Below are 24,898 nucleotides of genomic sequence, written 5' to 3'. Positions count from 1 at the left end.
GCAAGGATGCGCCACATGCCCCGCTAAAAAGTTCAATCGATATCGATTTCTCAACATCCAAATTTTACCACCAGCCTAAAAGTTGCTTTTGCTGTGCACCAGTATCAGCTTCCACCACATCATGGCCGCCGCAACAACATTACCCGCCTTATTGGCCTCACTAACGCAGTCGCTGTCCCTCGCGCAAGAAGGAACATCCAAAATCTCGACAATTGAGCACCCCAAAGATGGAATCTCGCTCCTCGACGTCAAGAACGAGCTGCTGCTCTCATATCTCCAGAACCTCGTCTTCCTGATACTCGTCAAGTTACGAAATGCAAAGTCTGACGGAAAGGGCGAATCGAAAGAGAAGGACGAAGATTTAGACGAAGTGGTGCGATCGAAACTTGTCGAGCTGCGCCTCTATCTCGAAAAGGGAGCCCGACCGCTGGAAGAGAAGCTGCGATTCTCCATTGACAGATTCCTACGAACGGCGGAAGATGCGCAGCGGCGAGACAAGATGAAGGAGATCAAGGATAGCGCCAAGACCGGCTCCAGCACAGATGAATCAGGCTCCGACTCTGAGGAAGACGACGAGGATGAAGACGACTCCGAAGCCGAAGAGACCGGCCACTCCAAGCCACAGACCAAGAAAGGAGCCGTCTCTGCCGCCCCCAACATGGGCTCTCTCATTGACGATGTCGCCATCCGTCCCGCCAAACGCGGCGAAGATGACGGCGCCCCTGCCGGCGTATACCGCCCGCCTCGTCGCGAGCGCCAAGTCATGGAAACGACAGAGACCCGCGAAAAGGCCGCTCGTCGCCCCATGCGCTCACACACCATGGAGGAGTTCGTTGCTTCCGAGCTCTCATCCGCACCCATTGCCGAGCCTAGCATCGGTACAACCATCGTCCAAGGCGGCCGCAGAATGAAGACGACTCAAGAACGCAGAGACGAGGCCGAGCGAACCGAGTACGAAGAAGCAAATTTTACTCGTCTGCCTCAAGAGAGCAAGAAGGACCGTGCCAAGAAGGCGAAGCAGGCTAACCGAAGCGGTCGGATGCAGTTTGGTGGCGAGGAGTGGCATAACCTCGGCGAGGGCATTGATCGCATTGATCGCCTGACGAAGCGAAAGGAGGGCGGTGCTGGCTCTGGCGTGAGAGCCATGCTGGAGAAGAGCCGGAAACGTGGAGCCGAGACGGAGGATGGCCCGAGAGGGAGTGGACACCAGATGGGAGACAGATTCCACAAGAAGGCGAGGCTGTTGGATATTGGACGGGGAAGCAGAGGCAAGGGAAGGAAATAGAGGCGAGATATCACATTGTAATGGCGCAATATCTGTGTGCGTATTCATACATGGCGTTTTGGGTTATAAAAGAGTTGTATGGAGGATTATCAAGGTTCAATGGTATGATGATTGCATTATATCCCTGCCTAGCTATGCTGTCCCTAAATATTATACAATGAATGTCTTGAAACTACAAATATCATCATGTCCGCATAAATGCGCCTCTTGTGCAATTAATTCTATACCAGATACCAATCCTTTTACTTGACCTCGAGGGCTTTGGCCTCGGGTGCCGTATCCTCAGGCTTTATACCCTCATGTTTGATGGCCTCTGGCTGTACAACCTCAGATATGATAGGCTCGGGTTTTATAGGCTCGGGTACCTTAATCTCGGGCTGTACAGCTCCAGGTTTTGTAGCATCAGTTATCTTCGACTCGGTTTGTAAAGCCTCAACTTTCTTAGGCTCGGGCTCTCTAAACAACTCCTTCTCCATCTTCTTGGGGCACAGGTCTTCCCATAAGACAACGCTCCCTTTATCGGTAGGAATACCCTCATGGAGCTGAGGCGCGCCCTCTTTGCGTCTTTCCTCCAGCAGCATCCTCGATCTGCCATGCCACCAGGTCTGGTTCCACTGCTCCTCTCGGTGATACTTTTCCACAGAGTTGTGGTGTATCATCACAGGAACGGTGCCGATGCAAATTTCTGTGTAGAGTGGCATGGTCTCCCATTCATTGGGATAAGACCCCGCGAGCCATGGCAGTTGCTGACTTCCAGGCAAATCCAGTGGGAGAGGCAGCCTGTCGGTTTTGGGCACGCATTCAAATTTGCCCTGTTTGCCAATCTGTGGCTTCAAAAGGCGGCTGTGACGAATGTATCTTGCGTCAGTGAGAGCATTCGAAGTCTGGTGGCCGAGCAGAGACCAATAGTCTAGGGCGATGCCGAATTCGAAAGGCTTGTCAGGGAGATGCGTCTTGTTGTACTTTTGGTGAGTAAACCCTGGCTCCAGACGGTCAATAATAGGGGCTTGTTGAACGTCAGTTGGAGGAGGCTTCGATCCAGCTCGTCCTGGAACGACTTTGTCGAGCATGTCGTCCATTCCGGTTCGGTGATGTCGTCGCATAACCTCTCTGTAATACTCCTGCTCGCCAAACATCTCAACAAAGATGCTCTGATCGCTACCATGATAGCAGAAATCGGAAGCTCCTGACTCGTCATCAAACGACGCATCTTTTCGGTTCTGGCACTCCTTCAACTTCTCCAGCGCTCGCTCTAGAACGCGACGCATCTCACCAACTGGACCAATCGTGTATCCCGAGTTGAGATAACGAGTGCGGAAACTGGCCCATCCATTGATTCCGATGAGGGTGTCCGTGTTGCCTCCGTAAATGTCATTCGGGAGCGGTGATTCAGGTACGGGATAGCAGGAGACAGAGTTGAGCAAGTTGGGCGCACACCGTTTTCCTGCACCAAAGACTATTTTGGAGTTGATGCCTTCGTTGTTGTAGGCCCGTCCCATGCGGTGGGCTACACGGGCATTTTCTTCCTCGATAATGGCGTCGTAACGAGATAAAAGCATATTCAACGGTAGCTGGAACCAGATATCGTAGGCGTCAAGCATGAAAACAAGCTCATCATCAAATCCAGGATGACTGCGGCGCACGGGGTCATTGATATAGTCCAACGTCCGCGTAATCTTTGCAAAATGCGAACCGCCTCCTAATAGGCCTTTGGCTTTGTCCTTGTCTTCCCAAGCAATAATTGTAGGGCTAGGATAGCCGAGAATCGTCATGGTGAGGAGCGTCTTGCAGAAGTTGACATTGCTCTTTGTGGCTGGGAGCAGAATATGTATCTTTCTATCCGCAGTAAGAGAGACATTCGCCGTTGTACCGTTCTGATTCTGGTTCTGGTTCAATGGCGACTGAAGAATGCGACTTGTTGTCCATGGCTGCTTGATGGTCTCTGAACCAGGCTGTCCGATATTGTGCTTCTCACGGAATGAGTTGATATACAGGGCGTACCGGCTTCACAGACGACTTACAGGCGTTATCACTATCAACAAGAAAGTACTAAGGATGAAGGCGATTCCGACCAACGTCGCAGGACGCCGGCCTCGGAACAATAATAAATTCAACATTATTAACGAGTGTGAGAAATAAAAGAGCGCGGGCGAATTTAAGCTTAATCAAATCATAAAAGAGTGAATCGTAAAAATACCGTTCAAAAGAGTGACAAACGTGAAAAGAGTGTAGAGAAGCACCGTCATCACACCCAGCTAATGCTGGCAGTTACCTCTGACTAAAGCGATCTCAGCGTAAAACGCCTATCAAAAGTCAAACAAGAAGAAAAGGAGAGGAGAAAAAAGAAGAGAAGAAAAAAGTTACACAACATATTATGGCTTCAATATCGAAAAGGGCGTTTCCAGATTGGTGTCTAGCTGTATCTTAGGCGCTGAAGCTATCAAATCGATAGCGCCGGGCTGGTTCAGCTTTTCAGCCGCAGATTGCAGATCCTCCTTTAATCCAGGAACGAAAAGTCAGCCGCATTAGGTGTGAGTCTATAAAAAGTCATTATAGCTACACAGGGATATGCTCTTGGTAATTGAGATGGCACACAGTTACATGCCAAGACACAATTTTAATAGTTCACGTCGCAAGTAAATGTCTATTGAATGCGGCAAAACTTTTCATGGTCGTTTGTGGCATATAGAGCGATTCTGCCCTTGATGTTTTGTTCCACCCGTTTTAGCTCTTATAGCGGGGACTGCCAAGCCAGAAATTTCCACATCCATCGCCCGGTTGTTTTACGCGAAAGAGGGCGATTTACCATTTCCTACGAATCCTGATGGGTTACACGGCAAATGTGACTGACGACTCGGTCATATTGAAGCCATGGGGTGCTGCCATCTGGAAACCAGTTTCTCAAGGATCCTGCCAACCGTCACCGAGGCAGTGTTCCCTTTGTGCAAGAGATCTTTGGCGACAGTGTCTGGCATTATGTTGACTTGTTGCATGATTGGGCTATATTATTGTGAAAGTCTACCTATGTAACTACATATTGTAGTTTAGCTGTTTGTTTTGTTCCGGCGTGGTTGATCTCCCAGGCAGTTTATTCCCTTGAATTGGTTGCTAAAACTAAGATTAATTCTTTGCCTAGTAGAGCAATGAAAGAAATGATGGACCATCCTATTTTTCCAATGGCCAATAATACCATATCAATTTCTCCTCAGTTCTCTATAGCTAATATAGCAAAGCTGTCAACCTCTGCCCCCGGCATTTGCCCAATTCTTAAATGTTGATTCCGCAGTTGGCAAAGCCGAATTCTAAACCAGCTCACTAAGTCTTTCACAACTGCCCCTCTTCCAGTAAATTCGATAGCCAGCCTTTCTAAATTGGTACAGCTGGAAAGGTACCTTGGCTGCTTTGCCATCTCATGGCACTCGTTCTCGGATGTGTTGTCTAAGCCACCAGCTGTAATGACGACAATAAGGTCTCGGATGAAGCCCACCGCGAACCCGTGAATGCCCATAGCCCCGCTAGTACCATGAAGGAAGTCATCAAGCGAGTTCCAACCGCCCTATAAGGGATAAAGTGTAAGTTTGTTTTTTAAATGGGTTATTTATTAATGAAGAGGCAACTAGCTACAATTTAAGAGAAAACAAAGGCCCTAACTTCTATACTTTAACGTACAGGCAACTGCTTGTCGCTGTCTAGGTTAGAGGCCGCATGAGGGCATCCTGAGATATGTTAGGTCAATGCTTGTTGGACGGGTACCTTTATCTGCAATCCACCGGCGCGTTAAAAAAGAAGAAGAGAGGTCTTTCGATAAGTAGTTGATATAGACACGTAGCGGGGTGTACCATCGGGACCGAGATCGGATGCTGTTGGTTGTGACATCCAGGAGCACCCCTTTGTTTCGAGAGATTGCCCTGCTGTGGGCTTTTTGGAAGGCGTTCTGAGAGCCATTCATTCAGTGAAGCTGCCCATAGATGTGTCTTTCAAATAATACTTAAATCCCCCCTTGGCTTTCCCCTGCCAATTTCATATTCGGACATCTCACGTTGAAACCCCTACCTGGAAATCGACAAGATTTATTTCAAAGTCCACCGAGCGCAGCATACAACATGGAGCCTTCTGATATCGTGAAAGCCAGAGTCGAGAGTGTCTTGCCGACTGCGAAGCGACTCATGCAGATTGCAGGCACGCCGGGAGCAGCGATTGCCATAATTCACAATGGCAAGCACATCCACAGCGAATACATCGGTTACCGTGACCAAGAGCTCAAGCTGCCGGTAACTGACGCGACCATCTTCCCCTGTGCGTCTTTGACCAAGGCTGTTGTTTCTGCCGCCATGGCCATCTGCGTCGAAGACGGAAAGCTTGGATGGGACACTCCAATCAAGGATATTCTTCCCGGTTTTAGCACGAAAAGCGACATCTTACGCAACCATATGACAGCTGTGGATTGCCTCTCCCATCGAGCTGGGATGCAAAGCTCTTTATATTGGCTGGGCAGCATGAACAACGTGCTCATCTCCAAGGAAAACAGCATGAACTTGATCAACGACCTGAAGCAAGTAAAGCCGTTTCGAAACGGCTATCTATACAACAACCTAGGATACGAAATCGCCTCACATGTGCTAGAGCAGGTCACTGGGGAGCCTTGGGACCAAATCTTGCACTCCCGAATATTTCAACCGCTTTGCATGTCAAGAACTGGAACCCGGCATTCTTTCAGCCAAGCGGATGATGATGTAGCCAAAACTTATGAAGCACTGGACGACGCTTCAGTGGTGGAAGTTGTCCCGATGCTATCAGGAGGTGATACTGTTGGGGGGCCGGGATCAGCAATGCGCAGTTGCATCAGAGATCTGGTCAAACTCTACACAGCATTCATCGAGTCCGGCGAACATCAATTCGAGAACCACACTACATCCACCCCAGGCTCTCCCTTGAAGCAGGTTCCGTTTCTCTTCTCGCCCCAGATAAGTATGAATCCGATCTCTCGCCGCGAGACTTCCTATGCCCTTGGGTGGGCTCGAGTCCAAACTCCAGGGCCTATGGGTGCTATAGGTCTCAATCCTGATCTCCTGAAGCCCAAACCAGTCCCGGAAGTCGCGCGTGGTCATCCATCTGAGCTGATCCTCTATCACCAAGGCATGATGCCAGGGAACTTGGCAGCTGTCAACCTCGTTCCTTCTACCAAAGGCGTAGTTATCGTACTCACAAATTCTCTGGCGCTCAACGACACTGCAGACTGGCTTGGTCAGCTATACCTAGAGGCCTATCTCGGTGTGGCTGATAGGAACGACTACGTCGCTTTGTCAGAAGAGACAGCGAAAGCCACCCTCAGCTGGTATCCCAATGTCTTGACCGAACTTGAGAAAGATCGGATCCCAGGGCCTGTGCCACGAAATCTGTCCGAGTATACTGGTAGATATTCTAACGAGGCCGGAACTATGATGATCGAGATCTTCCTCGACAGTGGCAGCGAACCTGCCCTTAAACTCGCATTTCAAGGCCTCCAGTCCGAGATATACCCATTGACGCATTGTCATCACGATGTATTCACTTGGCTGGTAACAAGGAATGAGTTTGCTCGACGAGGACGCTTTCTCATGAGGAGTTTGAACAATGCCGAGTATTTTAAGATCAATTTTGGCCCGGGAAGCACATATCTTACATGGTGGCACGACCCATCCCTAGAAGAGCCAGAAAGGTTCATACGAAATGAACAGTAAAGCCATTTTTACTACAGGGATAGACGCGAGATAAGTAGTAGAAGATTATCTTGAACAACATGTTTAGAAGGCACCGTTACTATACACATAAATCTAGCAAGGCCAAAGCATTACTCAGGGACACCACACACAAGAGGAAAGAATATCTCAGAAAATATGTGTTGCAAAAGAAGAAAGCCTGGAGATTCTTATTCATCATGGCTATTTATAACCCTTTCATTGTGCGATAGGGTTAACCGTCGGATCCTTGCTAGGATCATACTTTGCTATCCCATCCAAGGGGGCATATTTTTCGCAAAGATAACACATATCATTGTATGCTCTAGTTAGGGCCAGTATTTAGTAGCGAAACCTGCGATTGGTATGTATATGTACTCACATGGTCCTTGTTATGATACCCGGATCTGTAGCTGACCAGTTTAGATTGCATTTGAGGCTGTATAACCTGTTGCGATCATCCCATTCATTCGCTGGCTCAGCAGGTGGGCATAACCGTAAATACGCCTCTTTATAAGCGCTCGCGCCCAGGGTTTCAGCATAGATTACCCTCCATATCCCAAGCTCCATCTCATTGTGAGCATAGTATGAGCCTGCGTCGTAAATGATAGTCTCTCCTGTCTGGAGCGTGCCGACGTTGGCATCCCATAGATCGCCATGAATCAGACTCGGCTGGATCGGTTTGCCGCGCCAGGTCAACGATCCGAGCAGTCTCGGCACGACCTTGGATACAATCTGCTCCGCTGCCCGCTCCAGCTCCGGCCAAGACCCGCATGCTTCGGCATCCAAACGGACACGGCTGCGAAGGAGGGTTGCGTAAAATGCCGACCAGCTCTCTTGCCACGCTACCGGATGGGGAAGAGGGCCGTCGCATGTGGGAATAGGAAAGCCAAACTTGCCTTCTGGGGACTTTCCGCCGAGGTGCATGCCCACAATGCGGGCGGCGAACTCGTCAGGATCGGGCACTGAAGGCTTGCGGAGCTCGAGGAAGTCCTCGACAGGAAAGTAGATGCTATGGCCCAACGGTCTGCTCTTGAATTCTCCAAAGCCGACGACGCCTGGAACCAAGCCCGGGGATGCAGCTTCTATAGCACGGAGGGATGCGTGTTCGCCTTCCAGCATCATCCTGCCCTCGTCACCGCTAGCACACTGTAAAGAAATGTCAGCAAATGTCAGGAAGGGCCTTGGGAAGGGCCTTGGGCATTCTTCTCCAGCTACAAGAGGCAGTATGCTTATTTACCTTGACAAAGTAGCTCTTTGGAGAGCTGTCTGGCAATATTCTACCGTCGAGACGGCCGGTAATGGAGAAGTCAGACTTGGCAAACGGCGTCGCAGATAACAGAGTAAACGACTTTGGCAGAGCTGTCAGTTATAATCAGCGCGATTTCACAGTCTAGGCAACCGTTTGTATCATATTGTGGCAGATTACCTTGCTCGAGGGCTTCGTCGAGCGGGAAAGATCCCTCCACGTGGGAGAAACTAGCTGGCTTGCAAAAACCGCCATTGGCGATCAAGTCATGCAGCTGTGACGGCATCTTTCTCTAGGACGATTGAAAGGACTAGTAGCTACGAGTCCCTGATGCACTACCGATTTCCAGGCACTGGGCTGCGAGCTCGTTGGCAAGGTATAACTAGAACTCAATGCTAGAGAAGGGCGAGTAAAGGCAAATAGTTGACTTTTACCATCTGTCGCATTGGGGTTCTGCGCATGGACAGAACTGCACTCCCCAGCTATAGCAATAGTCTGCCTATAACAATAGAACTCTAGGAACACAGATAAAAAGGGCTCTGTTGGTAATTTTTTACACCACTTTTATCCCTACTATAACAGGTTCATAGTAATAAAGATTTTGTTTAATTAGAATATAATATTAATAAAAATACTTCAAATATAAAGACTTATATCTTTATGGTAAATATATTTTTGTTTCATACCTTTTTTATTTATTAAACCCTACTTATCTTTAATAGAAGTAAGTTAAATTTCCTATTTGGGCGTCCAACCATACTGATCAACTGGACATGGTAATACCAACGGGCATTCTAACGTGCATTGTTATAGCAAATATTACTGTGTTATACTGCCACCGGCTCGGGTGCTGCACCTCATATCCTTGCTCTGGAGATGTGACATGGCACATCTCGCGCGCTTCTGATTATTGTGGTATATATGACCTGTTGCCCGGCTTGAGAAAGCGATGCTCGGACAGAGCCTGATTAGCTAGTCTTTGACGCATCCTCCACACCCACTCGCCGCAGCATATTTGGAATGCAGCCATGCATGTACAAGGGGCTGTGTCTGTGTGTGTTTCAGGCATTAACTGTGCAGCACACCCCTGGGGTCACACTAGAAGCGACGTTGGTCCAGCAATGTACATGTACTGTACATGGTACATGGTACATGGTAGCACAGTCCTCCTGCTCTGCAATTATCGGAGCAGCCGTAAACGAAAGAATCTCACTTGGACGCTACAACCTATAATCAACCACTTCTATCATCATCAGTGTGATAAACTACACGATGGACAACCGATCTGTTTGGCCAACGACAAAAGATGAGGGCATTATTGTCGGTGTGACGGCATTTGGGGTAAGCAGTATTTACTCCCGGCCATTGAAGAACGACTTCCCATGTATGCTTGCCTATACCAACTCTAACGTGTCCGTACGTAGCTTTACGCCGAGACCCATGATTTCAACGCGTCCAATATGGTCCTTGCTGCGTTGCCGCCAATCATCACAACTCGAAAGAACCCTGCTAAGAAGGTTTACATACTCAAATACCCAGAGATTCATGTAACATATGACTCTGTCTCCCAAGCAGTGCAAGATATCTGGAACCCAAAATCGGCAGCGTGGTCCATGTCGGCAGCAGCCGCTGATATCGAGTACGATGATGCTGATGCCTTGAAAGTCAATTTTGTTATTCACCTTGGTCAGATGCGCAGCTTTCCGGGCTACTCATTTGAAAAGCTTGCAAACAGAGATGGGTACCTAAGAAGGGACCTGGACAACCAGCTCCCCGCAATCATCAAGAATGCGACAGGGGATTCGGTTGAGGAGCAGTTCACCTCTTGCCCAACTATTCTTAAGCCTGATATCGACGTGGAAGTTGTCACAACCGAGGTCAAGACGCGCATGCCGGTATGTATAATGCTCCCATTGCACAAAGACATTCCAGCTGTATATATTTACATTCCCCAGAACACTCTCATTCGTGCGTCAACCGACGCTGGGCGATTTTCATGCGAGTATATCTTATACTCATCATTAGCTGAGCTTTGGAGAAGAGGCTTGGAGAAGAGAGTAATGTTCATGCACGTACCGGCCAAGAGCTCTGAAAAAGATATTATAGAGGGTGTTGATGTGGCTATTAATTTGATCCTGACAATTGTAGATATGTTAGAGTCATGATATTAGATCGGTTGTCCCATTAAAGAAGTCGCTGACAGACCACATCATACAGGACGTGCGGAAAGTCAGCTCTTTGACCTCAGCAACAGCAAATTCCCAGTCGATAATGGCAGTGATGTTGCAATCCTCGTCAACTAGGGTATGATCGCCCTTGTCGTTGAAGTGCTCAAGGTAATATTTGCTAGCTTCGCCTTACCTTGATAGTCCAAAAATTCTTCGTCCATTTCCAAACAATGAAGCCACGGAATATCCGCTGGCTTCCTGTATATGGAAGTTGCACTTAACTAATCCGATTATTGAACATGTGGCCAAGTAGTATAGCCCTTTACAACGCCCGTCTTTTGCGGCTTATTTAAGCATATATATTTGGAATTGTAGATTGACGCTCTCGGTATACATATTCTATCAAACATCGGCCTTATAAATCATAGAAAGCACATCAGGTCAAACCTCGCTCGCAAGGGGACCTGATTAGTATGGATTAAAAATTACAAATATTACCTATTAGAGTAGGTGGACTGGCATTGCAGCGCTGAAGAGTGGACCGATCGGATTAGGGCGGATTAAGGCGGAATAGAGGAGTTTGCGGGATACAGCAAGAATACACCCTTGTTATTCCGTAACCCGCAGCATGTAAAGAGTAAGAGGAAAACAATTGGCTCCAGGGTTGGAGATCTAATGTGTGAAAGTAGAGAAAGGTCAGCTTGGAGTCAAGATAAACAGCAAGGTGAAGACTATATAAGGCCTGCCGGCTACCCTCATCAACACAATTTCTACAACTACCAGCAGCTACACAAACAAGAACAGAAGTAATTATTCGAATACCACCTTTTCGAAATGTCAACTCAAGAGACAGCCAAAACACTGTACCTGGATGCAGACGGCATAAAATATGCATACCGGCTCATTGGAAACTCTACTGCCGGCAGCCACTCGCCTCCTTTGCTCATGCTCAACCACGTCCGGGCAACAATTGATACGTGGGATCCTCAAGTCATCAACAACTTTACGGCAACTGGCCGACAAATCATAACATACGATTATGCTGGAATAGGACATAGCCAGGGCAACGTCGCACCCTCCATCCGAGGCTTCGCCGTCAACTTGCTCGCATTTCTCAACGTCCTCTTGCCGTCCCTGCATACTCAGCACGTTGATGTTTTGGGTTTCTCCATGGGCGGCTACGTTGCTCAGCAGTTGGCTCTCGACGCCCCCAATGTGGTTAACAAGCTGGTTCTCTCGGGCACTGGACCAAGTCTTGGAGCAGACCTGCAACGACCGATGAATGAGGTGCAATCCACTGTTTTCAACCCAACGCCAGATACCTCAATACTCCCAGCATTCTTTCCGCCTTTTACAACCGGCGACGAGGGCCTTGCATGGCTTAATAGAAGCGTCGGTTCGCGACAGGGTGTTGCTGGAAAAAACGGAGAGCCTGCTATTGCATCATTTACCTCTGGAGAAGCTCTAGTGAAGCTTACTCAGGCTTATTTGACCTGGGATGCCGATCCAGTTCCCTACTCCTTGTTGCAAACAATACAAAAGGATGCCCTTGTGACCAGCGGAGACAATGATCTTATTGTTCCGACGCAAAACTCATTTGTCCTGGCGAGACAGCTATCACGAGCAAACTATGTCATGTTTCCGAGCAGCGGGCACGGTCATCTATTCCAGTACGCAGGCTATTTCGCCAAGGTGGTTGGAGAGTTTTTGGACGGTAAACTGCCGACGGTGCCATTCTCCGCTGGGCAAGTTCCACCATTTGGGACATATGGAAATTATAACTGAGACCAGTTTCCGCATCTAGAGCGCACGTCTATATCAATCGCGCAGTTATTTCCCATATGATTTTCCATTTTACTTCCATAGACTGCTTCCAACTAAATGAATAATTCTTTTTTCTACAGTTGTTAATAAATTATTAAGAAAGGATGCTCTGTTCTTATCACAGCTTATCTAGTGAGTTCAGTCCGATGTTATGAACAGGAATAATTCTGTATCACTGCCGAAGCATTCATATATATATCATCTTCTCTATGGAGCAAGAATCATAAAATGCTCATAGAATTCCGGTGACCATTCGTGCATCAATCATTTGAGCGTACACAGCTAAATAGATTAGCTCTTAGCTCCTTTATGTTTCCAAGATGAGAAACTTACAAGCAGCTTTCCACCTCTTGCCAATAACATCGAGAGCCCCCTTGATCGCTGCACATGATGCTGCCTCACTTAATGTACCTGTACGGGAATACTCCCGTCCAAAAAATACAGCCGATCTGTATATTGATTCAAGGCACAATGGAGTAATCTCATCTGGAGAGCAACTGCCAGAGTGTATAGCCTCAGCTAGTTGCAGCATACCATCTGCAATATCACGTTTAAAGTCTTGGGGTATAAAGTCCTCCGTTGCGGCAAATGGAAACTCGTCCACGGCATATCTTTCTTTATCATGTAGAAGCAGACGAGCAATATCGGTAAGTTAGCGACGTGCTTTGAGATGCTTGGAATTTACATATTACTTACCTATAGCAGATTGTAGAGGGACTGCATACTCCAATTCCACGATGGCGGCCCTCCTCTAGTGACACGCTCGTCAGCGCAACGAGCGTGCTATCGAGTACTTTAACATCGTTTTGCCAGAATGCCTCGGAAAAGGGAGGCTCATGTATGCTGCGAAAGACGTTTCCTAACAGGATTGCAGATTGCGCCGTCAAAGAGAACCGACCCATTGCCGTTGTTGGTGGCTCAAAGAGTCTGCGCACTGGGGCATTTATCTCTCTCTAACTGGTGTAAGCGAATAAATCTTTGATGCTGGGCTGTTTGACCTACATTTTCTTCCCATATAGCGTCGTCAATGGGAAGTATGCTCTTCTTACTTGGGTCTGCCGTAAGGAATGCTCTATCAACACATCCTAGGTTCATATAACTAGACTCTAATTAGCCAGATGGAATAGTCAAGGATGGGGGAGTAAAAGCAGGGTGAGAATATGATGAGTTGTATGTATACTAACCGATCTAAGACGAGAATCGCCCACCAGCTTCTTCGCCGCTCTTCTGACTCTGTAACACTGAAGCCCTCTTCAGAATAGTGTTCCACAGCTTTATGGAGACCCAGCGCATTTCCATATCGTACGCAGTAGCCAACAGTGAGATATGCAGCTGGATAAATAGCATGCCCAACTTCAAATACGGCCATCAAAATAATGGCTTGCAATACGCGTAGCTCCAGACTACATGAGCTCTCTGCTTCCAAGAGACTGCTTTTTATTGAGTAATAAGCTCTGCACCGCGGCCCCTGTTCTGGACGCTGATCTGCTAGTAACTTCATTGTAGCAATGAGGAGTATACTTGCTGGTCGTGGAGGACTGAGAGGATTTAGTATCCTCTCTGTAAACTTCTTCTTTGATAAAAATGGCATCGATGGATGAATAGTCGAGAAGTACAAGTGGACAAAGTCTCTGTCGGATGTAAAGTCTCCAATAAAGCTCAGTAGTGGGTCTGTGAAACTAAGTTCCAGCTCTGGTAGTCGATTCATGGAGCGTCGAAATAGGACAGAGTCGAGAAAGAAGACTGCGTGGGAGCTTTCTTCACTCTCTTGGGCGGCTTTCACAGGTGACAAGGATGCGTTTTCCACGCTGGACATTGATGCTGAGTCATCTCTCAAGACGTATACGCATTCTCTTCCGTATCTAAGAATTGCAGCATTAGGATTCTAGTCTCAAATTCTCTTTTCGATTGAGCTGTTCAACTTACCGTATACATGCAGAGCAGTGTGGCTTTCCCCGGTCACACCGTTTCTTGGATCGCTGACACTGTATGCAAGACGGTCTGATCCGAGGAATAATTATCCGACTCTCGCTCGCAATGTCCATGTTGTTGCTTGAGCCGCAGATGCTACTTTTGCAAACTTCTACTTGCAATGTACCGACGTATGGGCCTATTTTTGAAAGCAGTTCCCAGCAGACAAATGCTCCGTTGACTCCACCGTAACAAGATCGTTATGCAGCTGTGTAGCGGATACTGACGCATTTAGCTGTCACTGGTATAGATGTAATTGGATTCGATGTAAACACATGTACCGATGAAAACTTCAATCAAGCACTTCACTACGAAAAGCATACATAGGCAGCTACACGCCACGACGCAGATGCTACCGACATAGCAAAGGCCAAAGAGGTCTTAGTCTCATCTTTACGGTGGAGATATTTTGCCAAACCGCCTTACGTGATCATGATTACAATTGCAGAGTGCCGTCATGGGGATCAACACTTTTCTAAAACATTTATGCATGTATGAAGAAACAAAAAGATTTTTTACCATAAATCTTGGCCGCGGGGCTGAAACTCAATGTCAAATAAGCGTATTTTAACGTTAAAGCTTGAGAGAAGGCCATGCCTCTTGCTCTTCTACTAACGCTCAACCCCCCAGGACTCACACTTGTTATAGAAAGGCCGAAGTGGAATATCGCCTTGCTGGGCTCCTTATGCCTGCATAGCACTGGCATAGCAGACCAGTATGTTCCCAATGTACGTATATGATCATCATACATATCGGCAGTTGCTGTATCTTGGTAGATTGGTAATAAATGATTAGTCTTCATCGCAGACCCTGGTCCAGACTTTTATGTCAGCCCGTCTGGAATAGATTCAGTCGGGATAAGGCGGAGTGGGGCCGACTTGAAGGCCCAACGCTGCTATAATTACATGAGAAAGTGTCAATCGTTATTTCGCAAGCCATTTGGCGCAGATGCAATACCGAGAATTTGATAAATGGCGTAGGATGCTTACTCTATCAGGGTTCTGAGCCCATGCTTCCCTGACGGCAACGAAGTACTCAGTTGTGCTCAATGTTGTTTGGACGCTACGAACATGGGTATGTTCAGCATGCTTTTCCGCTATAATGAATGTTAACCTGCGAACAACATGTTTTTAATCAGTGTCGACGTGGAAGCTTTTCTTGTCGCTTCCGTATGCTATTGCCCTAGTAGAATTAGATGCCTCGACAGCCGCCAATTTTTTATTTCTCCTACAGTTATTTGACATTTGACTATTGCTTCTCGAATTGTACCATGCTCGACATCTGTCTTCGAAGACTGCGTACCTATTTTAGGAAAACGTAATGAAAACGTAATGGCATTTTCTTCCAAGTCAGACATCAACTATCGATACCTCACTTAAGCCAGCCCGATAACGCCAAGTCTCAGGTAATTATCATCCGTCTTCAGTTTCTGCTCATTCTCTCCTGAAAGAAGCTCATCAATGTCCCAGTGCGCCCAAACAAACCGACCGTGCAAGAGGTTTGCCTCTGGACTGGCGGCCCAGACGGCAAAGTGGCCAGGGAGGTTTTCTGCAATAAAGGATAACGTTAGTTTTATACCGGCGGCAAAGAACGCTGTAGATTTTGTTTCCATACCGTCGTCCCAGTCAATACCACTTGTCTCGTCGAATCCAGCGTTTCTGGCAGCATCGGTGAGGATCTGTCCGGGGTTGAAGCTCACAATCTGCATGTCCTCGGCTGTAACGTGGAGGGCGGCCTGCTGGAGGAAGAATGCGGCGGAATTCTTCGTGAAGCTGTAAGAAGGAAGAAGTCTGACTGGTTCGTCAAACTTGTGGATCACTGCGCTCGAGACGTTGACAAGATATTTCTGGCACGGATGATATTAGCCTGGTACGATTCAAGATAGCTCTGGGACTGGACTTGGGGGGGATGAAATGATCATCTCTCGTTGTAAAAACTCACCTTTTTGTTACCAGGCTGCTTATGAAACTGCTCCGTGAAATAGATCGTAGACTGGACATTCATGGCGAGATCTTGCCACACTTTGGTAGTTCCTCGTTCCAATATCGGCCCAGGGCCACCTTGTGTTGCAGCATTAAGCACCAACGTGTCAACTATGATACCCTCTTCTGCTAGCTGGCCCCAGAGAGCCTTGGAAGAATCTAGATTAGCAATATCGCATTGTTTTCCCAGAATGATAGTATCGCGGCCTTGGCTTTTGGTAATATCGGCCAACTTGGTAACAGCATCATCAATTACAGAAGTGCGGCGTCCAACAATGATGATGCGAGATGCAGCAGCGGCAATGAAGGCTCTGCATATGGCGAATCCGATGCCTAGTCCGCCTCCAGTTACGAGTATCGTTCTGCCTGCTTGAGACAGCTCAGCTCGCTCAGGAGAAATCGCCGGATAGGGCTTTTTATGCGAAGTTTTCGTAGGGATTATGAGCATTTTGGCGATGTTGGACTCGTATCAAGATACAGCTCAGGACCTCTGTTTGTGGGATTCAACATCTGATACTGTTGAGTATGGACTTCTTTTAATTATAGTCTATGTCCTAGGAAGCTCTTTCGCCATCCTGGCTCAAGTTTTCGCGAAATAAGGCGGAAACCCATCCGCTGCTTAAAATCATTCCATCAACAGAAATACTCCTTTTATGGGAATAAAACCAGGAATTGTTCTATACAAGATGATTCTCGCAATTCGCGAGTCAACTTTTCTATGCGGAACCCTCTCCGCCATATAAGCGGTGGCTACGGCCGTAGTGGGACAGTCTGCGGAGCTCACCCCGCCAACTTCACCGATCTTGTACGTGAACCGTATTCTCGCCCTTTCAACACTTACAGCTCGCTAACAAGCCACTGAACACGTCCATGATGCCAGACAGCGCTATACGATTGTCTCCGCCGCGTTCAGCGTGTATCGCGTGTGCCAAAGCCAAGAGACGATGTACCAAGAACCTGCCGGCATGTCGACGCTGCTCACAGAGGGGGCTGAGTTGTCGATATCCGCCGCTCAAGATGACGATCGAGCTGCCTGATGAGTTCGACGCCATGCCAACGTCAACCAACAACGGGAGTTTGGCTGCGGTAGAAACGCCGCCGCCATCTCAAGTCTTATGGAGCTTCAGGGATCTTGTTCATAACATGGACACGTATTTGCATCCACCTGCCTGGTTCTTACTACCCGAGTCGTGGGTAATTGCTCACCAACCGGCTCCATATCAGCAGTCTGGTTCCTTAAACGGCGGTCTCCTGGACTCTACAGAAAGCATCTTGTCCTGGCTGCAACAGTGGGTAAACGACTGCTCATGTCCCTTTATTCATGCGCATCTATATAAAGACGACTTGCCCAGCTGCATCCAAAATGCTTTTACCGCCACTGCAGCATACTTTACCAAGACTGCAGCAAACAAAGGTCTCATTCTTCGCATTATCGAAGGCCACTGCAATAAGCTCCTTGATCAGCTTGAAGATGGCCTGGATGTTACCGAAGACACGATTGCATCTGGCACATTTAACCACCTGGCGCGAACCCAAGCTCTACTAATATACCAAATTATTCGTTTATTTGACGGCGACATTCGGTCAAGAGCCCAGGCGGAGAACAACATGGACCTGCTCTTGTCATGGGCTGGCCAATTGTGGGAGAGCGCCAGCAAGGACGCGGAATTAGCCATTTATGAAAAGGCCTCCATGACTTCCTCTATGGCTTCAGATAGATGCGGCGGTGTATCAGATTCAAACGCCTTTCGCGTTGACGGGAGTGTGGCGGCTCTCTGGCACGCATGGTATGTTGCCGAATCAATCCGGCGGACATACGTTGCCATCATCTTTGTCCAAGGCATGTACCAGACGCTGAAACAGGGCTGGGCGTTTTGCCCTGGCGGTGTCAGCTTTACCGTCACAAATGGCCTGTGGGACTCCCCGTCTGCGCATACGTGGTGGGAGCTGTTTCTTCGAGATACAGCTCCTCCGGCGCAAAGCTTGCAGCTTGAGAGGCTGCTGCATGAGAACCAACCAGCAGAGGTCGATACATTTGTACAACCTCTGCTTGTTGCTTCGTACGGTCACGAGAGAGTAGATCAATGGATAGCTCAGCAAGCATAGAGGGTATATTAAATTATGGTGGTAGAGAGGCGCTCAGCTGTAAGTGGCGTGTAACCATCAATCAGATAATCAATACCCCAAAATTAAGAAGAAAAGAAGACAAGGTAAACAAATGAGATACACTTCCGAAAATGTATCTCAATTTCCCTTTTGACGCACTAAAAACTGTGGATTCACTATAGATATGTATCCATTCCGAATTTATCTACATGTATCAAAAGATCTCGCAAAACTGAAGGTACAAAGGCGAGCCACAGTGAATGGCTGGTTGGCGCAACTCGACTTTGAAGTGGTATTCGTTATTATTACCTTGATGAGACTTTACATCTAGTATCCATGCTCTGCGGTGTACTGGATAGGTAAGCCACTTTATCGACTGCTGTTTTCTTTGAACATCTCACCTCCATGCGGATATTGATGTATCCGCGCCACTTGGCATATTAATTCACCACTGACAATACACGTCTCGTTGTTGAGCTTCAGTCGCATAATTTTGTCTTCTACGGAAGCTGCAAAAAGGTTCCATTTCAAACTGCCAAAGAGCACAACTATGTACTCTCGTCCCCCGGCCCTCGGTCAATAAGCAATGCGGATGTATCAGAGTTGGATTGCTTGCGGTTTAGACATGGCAGAGGTTTCTTTTGGGTAATTGTTCGTTCTATTTCAGGCGTTGTGGAGGTCATGTCTCTTCTATCGTGCCAATGTAAGCCTACAGCATCAACCCTAATAGAACTCTCAAGGACAAAGTAGCTGAGGCTTCTCAATTGGATGTTTCTGTCGCTCCACTAATACCACGGAATATACCAATAGGATGACGGCTTTTGCCAAGGTACTTGTTTGTAGTCACGTAGGATTCTAGAATCAGGCTCTGTGTTGTTGTTTGTGTTACACCAAGCTGTGGTATACGTTTGCATGTTACATATTTTTAAAAACCGCCACACCACTTAAACTCCTTCCTATCACATTGTCCACTCTTAATATTAATCGCCGTGTACAATGGCACATGTGAGTACTCTGGTTCAGTGAGAAGGGGAAGGCTTGGTAGTTGATAGCTAACAAGTGAAAACAAAGAATCCTCCATTTCGCAAAGACACGTTCAAGACATGTCAGCCAAATATCATTTTGAATGAGAAAGCAGAAGATGCTACAATCTCTACGCCGACCACGACTTCGGACGCGGCATCGACCACAAGCGTAAACGCCCCGCCGACGGAAGAGAGGTTGCTGCTTCCTGCGTCACGTCGGTCCTTCAGTGATAAAATATGCCATATCGTCCATATCAATACCTCTACTGTTGGCGACTATGTGGCGGAGGAACTAAGCGTCAAAAAATTGAACAGCATTCATGATTGGCTCTGGCTTGCTGGACGGCCTGGAACCCCCAGATCGCTGAGCTACCAACAATCATCGTCGCGCGAAATTATCATTGATGAGAGAGCGGACATACACCTCGTCTGGGTCCCTGGACGAATGTTCTTGAAGCCAATCCCTCGGTATTTATTGGATCATGACTTTTGGACGCGGCATATCACGAGCCAAGATACTCACATGTCTGCGCTCGGCTTCTTACGCTCATATGTTGCTTTGATTCAGTACGAGAGCGATTTTCGAATCGCCAAAGAGAAGCACTTGATTCCAGATTATGTGACCTGGGAAGCATGGGTCGACTTTGTGGATCAGTTCCTCGGACTTGGAGATTTGACGACGAAGGTCAACAAGCGTTACCATTACGGCGAGCTTCGATTATCGCGACTGAACAAAGTCTGTTGGATACAAGGTCGCGTCCGAGGACACAAGTTTCCATACCAAACATATGGAGAGATGCTTTCCATGAATATGGCGCCAATTGGAGCAGCAACGGTATATATTGCGATCGTGTTGACGGCCATACAAGTCGGGTTAGCCACTCCACAGTTGGCGAACAACAGTGCGTTCCAACAAGCATCCTATGGGTTTACAGTGTTTTCTATCATTGCTCCGGCAGGCTTCACAGTGGCGGTTCTTATTGTCATTTTCTTCCTGTTCATTTACAATTGGCGAGCTACGATGAAGACTAGGCAGCCTGACGCTGAAAATCGACAAAAGTAGCAGATAAAGTAACAGAGATATCCTAGTTATTTTACGAAGAAGCAACTATTCAAATAGCCAGGTAGTATATTTGATAGCGTTGCGATTTTTACAAATTTTTGGCTGCCTGTGTTTCATGGCGCCGAATATGCAACTGAAGTGGCTTTGTAGCATTTAGCAACCTCTTATGTGTAACTTTGTCCCAGTCATCATAGAACCGCAGTACTCTACAATATTTGATGAGGGTGAAATTAGCATTATCAGGCACTATGAATCAGATAGCAACAGATGAAGTAGGACAATGAATGGCAAGATAAAAAACACCAAATCAGGCTACCTATAAATCGCGAACACTCAGGCATGATTGATGATACTCAGATACTTCGCATCCTATAGTGTCATGGTACTGTATGCAGGACTCAGCCTGATTGGGGTCATACCTACATGTAGTCGTGGCCCAGTCATTGGCAATGTGCGGCGTTTAGGCACCGTGAGGGGTCGAGAATTGCTCCCAGCCCTCATATCCGTAGTCAGATTAGTACTGCTTCCGTTCGTACAGCCTGACGCGCGAGGGATGTTTTGCGCGTCTGATGCTACAAGATCTGATTGGCCTTTGATGAGCTGTGCATTTGTGGGACACACCTTTCAGCTCGTCATTCTTATCCAACCGCAAGAAGACACGTCGTCTACCATTGGGAATCCAAGTAATTCTGGGTGTACCCAGTATTACAGCTCTGGCCCCACGTTCATCTCAAGACATCTTACTTGACACATACAGACTGCGCTCGCGATAATCAGTCTCTATGATGGAGTGGCCTCTGATGCAGTGGGTTGCAATGCCACGAACGCCTACCGCGCCAGAAACCATCACGACGCTTCTTTTGCTACTTCCTTTCTTGAGCTCCCTGCTGTATCGTCTCTACGCAAGAATAAAAAGACGAGACGGCCGCGCAGTGGGCCTTCAGATTCTCTCCAACGCATCTAATGATGATCAAGTCAAATACGAGTATGTCACATCGCTCGACTGATTTAACGTCTCAATATCTCACATTCTAGGATCGTTGCTGTACATGGCCTTGGGGCCAATCCCGAGCACACCTGGACTTGCAAATCGAACCCAAAGTCCAGAGCCGGCGATATTCAACCGCCCGTTCACTTGCTTAAAGATCTGCTCATGAAAGACGAGAGATTTTCAGATGCGCGAATACTTCACTTTGCTTACAATTCAGATTGGCTTGTCGACGCTTGCTTTGAGTCAGCTCGAGACATTGGACTTCGTCTCATAGAATCCCTCATTGAGCAGAAACCATCATCCTGTAAGAGATTTATAGCAGTCTTAAGTTAAACACCACTAACACAACTTTCAGCGTTTGCCTCTGATCTTCATGGGACACAGTTTCGGTGGAATAGTCATTAAAGAGGTAAGTTAGTCTTCCAGATATTGTTCTCCTTCGCACATTGTTTGCAGGTTTCAGTACCTTATGTTCTTCATAGGCACTATCTAGCGACCCAAAAGATTCTCAAAAAATCTTGGAGGACACCTGCGGCATAGTTTTCTTGGGCACTCCTCATCTAGGAAGCCCAATTGCCGGGTTTGGAGCCGCCATTGCCTATTTGACTGGCTTTCTTGGCTCAAACACTGGTTTGCTATTCTTACTACGAAGCAATGGAGAAATGCTCGTCAATTTGAGTATTGCGTTCCAGCAATGCTTAGAAAGGAAATACCATAACCTGGATAAAAGGACCAAAATTATTTCAATTTGCGAACAAAAGCCCACATATCTGTTGAATTGGCTTTACGCTGGCATGGTAAGTTCGAATATTAGATACATTTGCTGCGAAAATGTCCTAAACGCATATAGATTGTACCATTACATTCGGCAACATTCAGCACCAACTTTATGGACGTTGTCAAGGTCGACAAAGACCATTCCGGACTGAATAAGTGCCGTAATTCAGATGATCCTCTTTACAAAGAGCTTACAGCACAATTGGATGCGATACGGCCGTAAGTGATAGCATTCAAAACTAGAAGCTACTCTCAGCTAATGATCACAGTAATACACCCCCTAAGATTAATACGCTTCAGCAAGCTGTTATCGACCGTTTGATGCCTCCTATCACTGTCCCTGATGCAGAATTCCATCCTGGGTTAGATGAATACGGAAGAGGCAGCCTGGAATGCCTCCCCCAAACAAGAGAAGAGATACTGAAAGAGATTTGCGACTGGCTTGATGACTCTACATCTCAAAAGCATATCTACTGGCTTCAAGGCAAAGCTGGAACGGGAAAAACTACCATTTCCCGCACTGTTGTCAGCAGAATGGCCGGAAAGAATCGTATCATCGCCAACTTCTTTTTCAAAAGAGGTGAAGGTGACCGGGCTAGACTCAAACGATTTTTTACAACTTTGGTAGCTCAACTTGTAAGAAAATTGCCTAGCTTTGCCAAAGCCATTCAAGACGCTTTGGAGTCGGATCCTTCGCTTCTAGAACAAGACCCGAAGGTTCAATTCAAGAAGTTCATCCAGGAACCTATACAAAAGCAAAAATTCGAGAAGTCCAAGACCATAATCGTTGTCGTCGATGCTCTCGATGAATGTGATTCCAAGGAAGATTTAGCTGCTCTGATTCAGCTGGTTAATCAGCCTGTTTTACCAGATGGTTCATCTGCTCAGCTTCCATTCAAATACTTTCTTACTAGTCGCCTCGACCATCATACGCAACCCATTTCCAACAAAACTCCCGAACAGATTTGTGAGAAAAAAGAGCTTGAAACCGCCACATTAGCGACTATGAAGCGAGACATTGAATTGTACTTTCGTTTTCACTTGAAAAATATCGATGGCCTTTTAGATCCAACTCCAACGGGAGATCCGTGGTCCAACCCCTCCAACTTCAGAATTCTCGAAGAGCTTACGGAGCGAGCGTATCCGTTATTTGAATTCGCTGCCGCTGCTTGTCGTTTCATCGGACAGACTACAATCCCGGGAGAGCCACTAGACAGACTGAATGATATACTAAAATCCCAGATTTCTGGAGACCTAGATATGGTATATGAATCTATTTTGAAACAAAGGTTCTACAATCTCAAAGGCCAGTCTTACAAAAGCGCAAAAGCCCAGTTCCAAACAGTTATTGGTTCAGTTATTAGCTTAGCGGACTCTGTCGATGTCAGATGCCTTGCTCAGCTTACAGGGTCGTCTGAGAAAGCTATTCGCCAAGAGTTACGTTGCTTTGCGTCAGTATTGGTCGTTCCAACAGAAAATGATGATCAGTCTTTGATCAGACTATTTCATGAGTCATTTAGAGATTTTCTCACTGGGCTTGATACAGACGAAGAGTTCAAAGTTGATTCAAGTAGCGCTCATAAGCTCCTGGCATCGCGCTGCCGCCAATTTTTGTGTGAATCATTGCAGGAAAACATCTGTAAACTGGAGTCTCCTGGAACTGATCGACGTGAAGTTGCAGATGAAACTATCAATGAATTTCTACCGCATAAAGTACAGTACGCATGCCGGTTTTGGATTTTTCATGTCAAAAGGAGTCAGTCAAGTATCAAAGATGACGATGATTGGCATTCATTCCTACGATCCCATCTACTCCACTGGCTCGAAGCACTGAGTTTGCTAGGAAGAACTTCAGAGAGTGCGTCGCTGGTAAAAGAACTAAAAACCATCATACATGTTAGTGTATTTCAATTCTTACTTTGCTTTCATATGCTAAGTGAAGCAGCCTTCCGATGGAATACAAGCCAAGGCATTCTTAGAAGATGCTGAACGACTTATTCTCTCTTTCCGACACATCATTGACGCTGCGCCATTGCAACTCTACAGCTCCGTTTTAACATTTGCTCCAACTGGGAGTCTTGTTCGGGAAACTTTTGATACATATCGCGCCAAATGGATCTCTCGTACACCAAACGTCGATTCCCAGTGGGGTCAATATTTACAAACACTTGAAGGCCACGTCAAGGGAGTTTGTTCCGTTGCCTTTTCTCCTGATGGCAACCTAGCATCTGCAGATAATGATAACATAGTCAAGATATGGAATCCTATATCTGGTATTTGCTTACAGACCTTCCGTGTGAATGATAGACCCGGCTGGGGAGTCGTAATGGCTTTTTCCGAAGCCGGTAAGCTTGCTTGCCGGACCCCTAGAAGAATTGTCGTTTGGGACATACGTCGAGATATTCGTTTACAAAAGCTAAACCTGGAGCGACACATTAAGTCTTCCTATGGCTACCGTAAGGGTTCTATGGCTTTTATAGGTGAACAGAAACTTCTATTGGCGGATTTGGGCTTATCTAAAGTCCTCAAACTAGAACTGGGACATGGATGCGAGGAACAATTGCATCCTTTACTTGATAACACAAAGATAATCCTATCATCTGACGGTCAATGGGCTGCATATGCATCTGAAGGGGAAATAAGGGTCCTCGATTTGAGCTCTCAAGTCAATCCTTCTCCTAAAACACTAGAAGGAGCTAAAGATCCCCGGTTTGACTTGGTTGCTTGTTTCTCACGAGAT

The 24,898-nt window shown here is 47.0% G+C and overlaps 11 protein-coding genes across 11 annotated transcripts; 7 read left to right on the top strand and 4 right to left on the bottom strand.

Annotated features, from left to right (window-relative positions):
* Positions 1–121: 121 nt before the first annotated feature.
* On the top strand, positions 122–1,285 carry TrAtP1_007403 (uncharacterized protein; the record flags this gene model as incomplete). The annotated part of the gene is made up of 1 exon (XM_014093029.2): positions 122–1,285. The coding sequence occupies one exon, from the start codon at positions 122–124 to the stop codon at positions 1,283–1,285; it is 1,164 nt and encodes a 387-aa protein (XP_013948504.1).
* Positions 1,286–1,465: 180 nt separating this feature from the next.
* TrAtP1_007402 (uncharacterized protein) lies at positions 1,466–3,680 on the bottom strand. The gene is made up of 2 exons (XM_066113510.1): positions 3,307–3,680; positions 1,466–3,252 (listed from the first exon to the last, which is right to left on the bottom strand). The coding sequence occupies exons 1-2, from the start codon at positions 3,400–3,402 to the stop codon at positions 1,528–1,530; spliced, it is 1,821 nt and encodes a 606-aa protein (XP_065969596.1). The 5' UTR covers positions 3,403–3,680; the 3' UTR covers positions 1,466–1,527.
* Positions 3,681–5,388: 1,708 nt separating this feature from the next.
* TrAtP1_007401 (uncharacterized protein) lies at positions 5,389–7,005 on the top strand (the record flags this gene model as incomplete). Its single annotated transcript, XM_066113509.1, has 1 exon — positions 5,389–7,005. The coding sequence occupies one exon, from the start codon at positions 5,389–5,391 to the stop codon at positions 7,003–7,005; it is 1,617 nt and encodes a 538-aa protein (XP_065969595.1).
* A 375-nt stretch (positions 7,006–7,380) lies between these two features.
* On the bottom strand, positions 7,381–8,537 carry TrAtP1_007400 (uncharacterized protein; the record flags this gene model as incomplete). The annotated part of the gene is made up of 3 exons (XM_014093026.2): positions 7,381–8,151; positions 8,243–8,364; positions 8,432–8,537. The coding sequence occupies 3 exons, from the start codon at positions 8,535–8,537 to the stop codon at positions 7,381–7,383; spliced, it is 999 nt and encodes a 332-aa protein (XP_013948501.2).
* A 986-nt stretch (positions 8,538–9,523) lies between these two features.
* Positions 9,524–10,554, top strand: TrAtP1_007399 (uncharacterized protein; the record flags this gene model as incomplete). Its single annotated transcript, XM_014093025.2, has 4 exons — positions 9,524–9,592; positions 9,676–10,146; positions 10,207–10,219; positions 10,469–10,554. The coding sequence occupies 4 exons, from the start codon at positions 9,524–9,526 to the stop codon at positions 10,552–10,554; spliced, it is 639 nt and encodes a 212-aa protein (XP_013948500.2).
* Positions 10,555–11,253: 699 nt separating this feature from the next.
* On the top strand, positions 11,254–12,204 carry TrAtP1_007398 (uncharacterized protein; the record flags this gene model as incomplete). The annotated part of the gene is made up of 1 exon (XM_014093024.1): positions 11,254–12,204. One exon carries the CDS (start codon positions 11,254–11,256, stop codon positions 12,202–12,204), a length of 951 nt encoding a protein of 316 aa, XP_013948499.1.
* Positions 12,205–12,475: 271 nt separating this feature from the next.
* Positions 12,476–14,059, bottom strand: TrAtP1_007397 (uncharacterized protein; the record flags this gene model as incomplete). The annotated part of the gene is made up of 5 exons (XM_066113508.1): positions 12,476–12,525; positions 12,577–12,644; positions 12,940–13,196; positions 13,246–13,342; positions 13,428–14,059. The coding sequence occupies 5 exons, from the start codon at positions 14,057–14,059 to the stop codon at positions 12,476–12,478; spliced, it is 1,104 nt and encodes a 367-aa protein (XP_065969594.1).
* Positions 14,060–15,589: 1,530 nt separating this feature from the next.
* On the bottom strand, positions 15,590–16,644 carry TrAtP1_007396 (uncharacterized protein; the record flags this gene model as incomplete). The annotated part of the gene is made up of 3 exons (XM_014092873.2): positions 15,590–15,762; positions 15,829–16,060; positions 16,156–16,644. The coding sequence occupies 3 exons, from the start codon at positions 16,642–16,644 to the stop codon at positions 15,590–15,592; spliced, it is 894 nt and encodes a 297-aa protein (XP_013948348.2).
* Positions 16,645–17,066: 422 nt separating this feature from the next.
* Positions 17,067–18,302, top strand: TrAtP1_007395 (uncharacterized protein; the record flags this gene model as incomplete). Its single annotated transcript, XM_066113507.1, has 1 exon — positions 17,067–18,302. The coding sequence occupies one exon, from the start codon at positions 17,067–17,069 to the stop codon at positions 18,300–18,302; it is 1,236 nt and encodes a 411-aa protein (XP_065969593.1).
* Positions 18,303–19,298: 996 nt separating this feature from the next.
* On the top strand, positions 19,299–20,390 carry TrAtP1_007394 (uncharacterized protein; the record flags this gene model as incomplete). The annotated part of the gene is made up of 2 exons (XM_014093021.2): positions 19,299–19,307; positions 19,374–20,390. The coding sequence occupies 2 exons, from the start codon at positions 19,299–19,301 to the stop codon at positions 20,388–20,390; spliced, it is 1,026 nt and encodes a 341-aa protein (XP_013948496.2).
* Positions 20,391–21,172: 782 nt separating this feature from the next.
* TrAtP1_007393 (uncharacterized protein) lies at positions 21,173–23,416 on the top strand (the record flags this gene model as incomplete). The annotated part of the gene is made up of 7 exons (XM_066113506.1): positions 21,173–21,375; positions 21,426–21,685; positions 21,780–21,790; positions 21,864–22,178; positions 22,232–22,377; positions 22,428–23,303; positions 23,401–23,416. 7 exons carry the CDS (start codon positions 21,173–21,175, stop codon positions 23,414–23,416), a joined length of 1,827 nt encoding a protein of 608 aa, XP_065969592.1.
* Positions 23,417–24,898: the final 1,482 nt, after the last annotated feature.

This window comes from Trichoderma atroviride, chromosome 4, assembly GCF_020647795.1.
Source record: "Trichoderma atroviride chromosome 4, complete sequence".
Classification (NCBI taxonomy): Eukaryota; Fungi; Ascomycota; class Sordariomycetes; order Hypocreales; family Hypocreaceae; genus Trichoderma; species Trichoderma atroviride.
The sequence above is the reverse complement of the archived record's forward strand: the minus strand, read 5'-3'. Positions and strand labels throughout refer to the sequence as shown.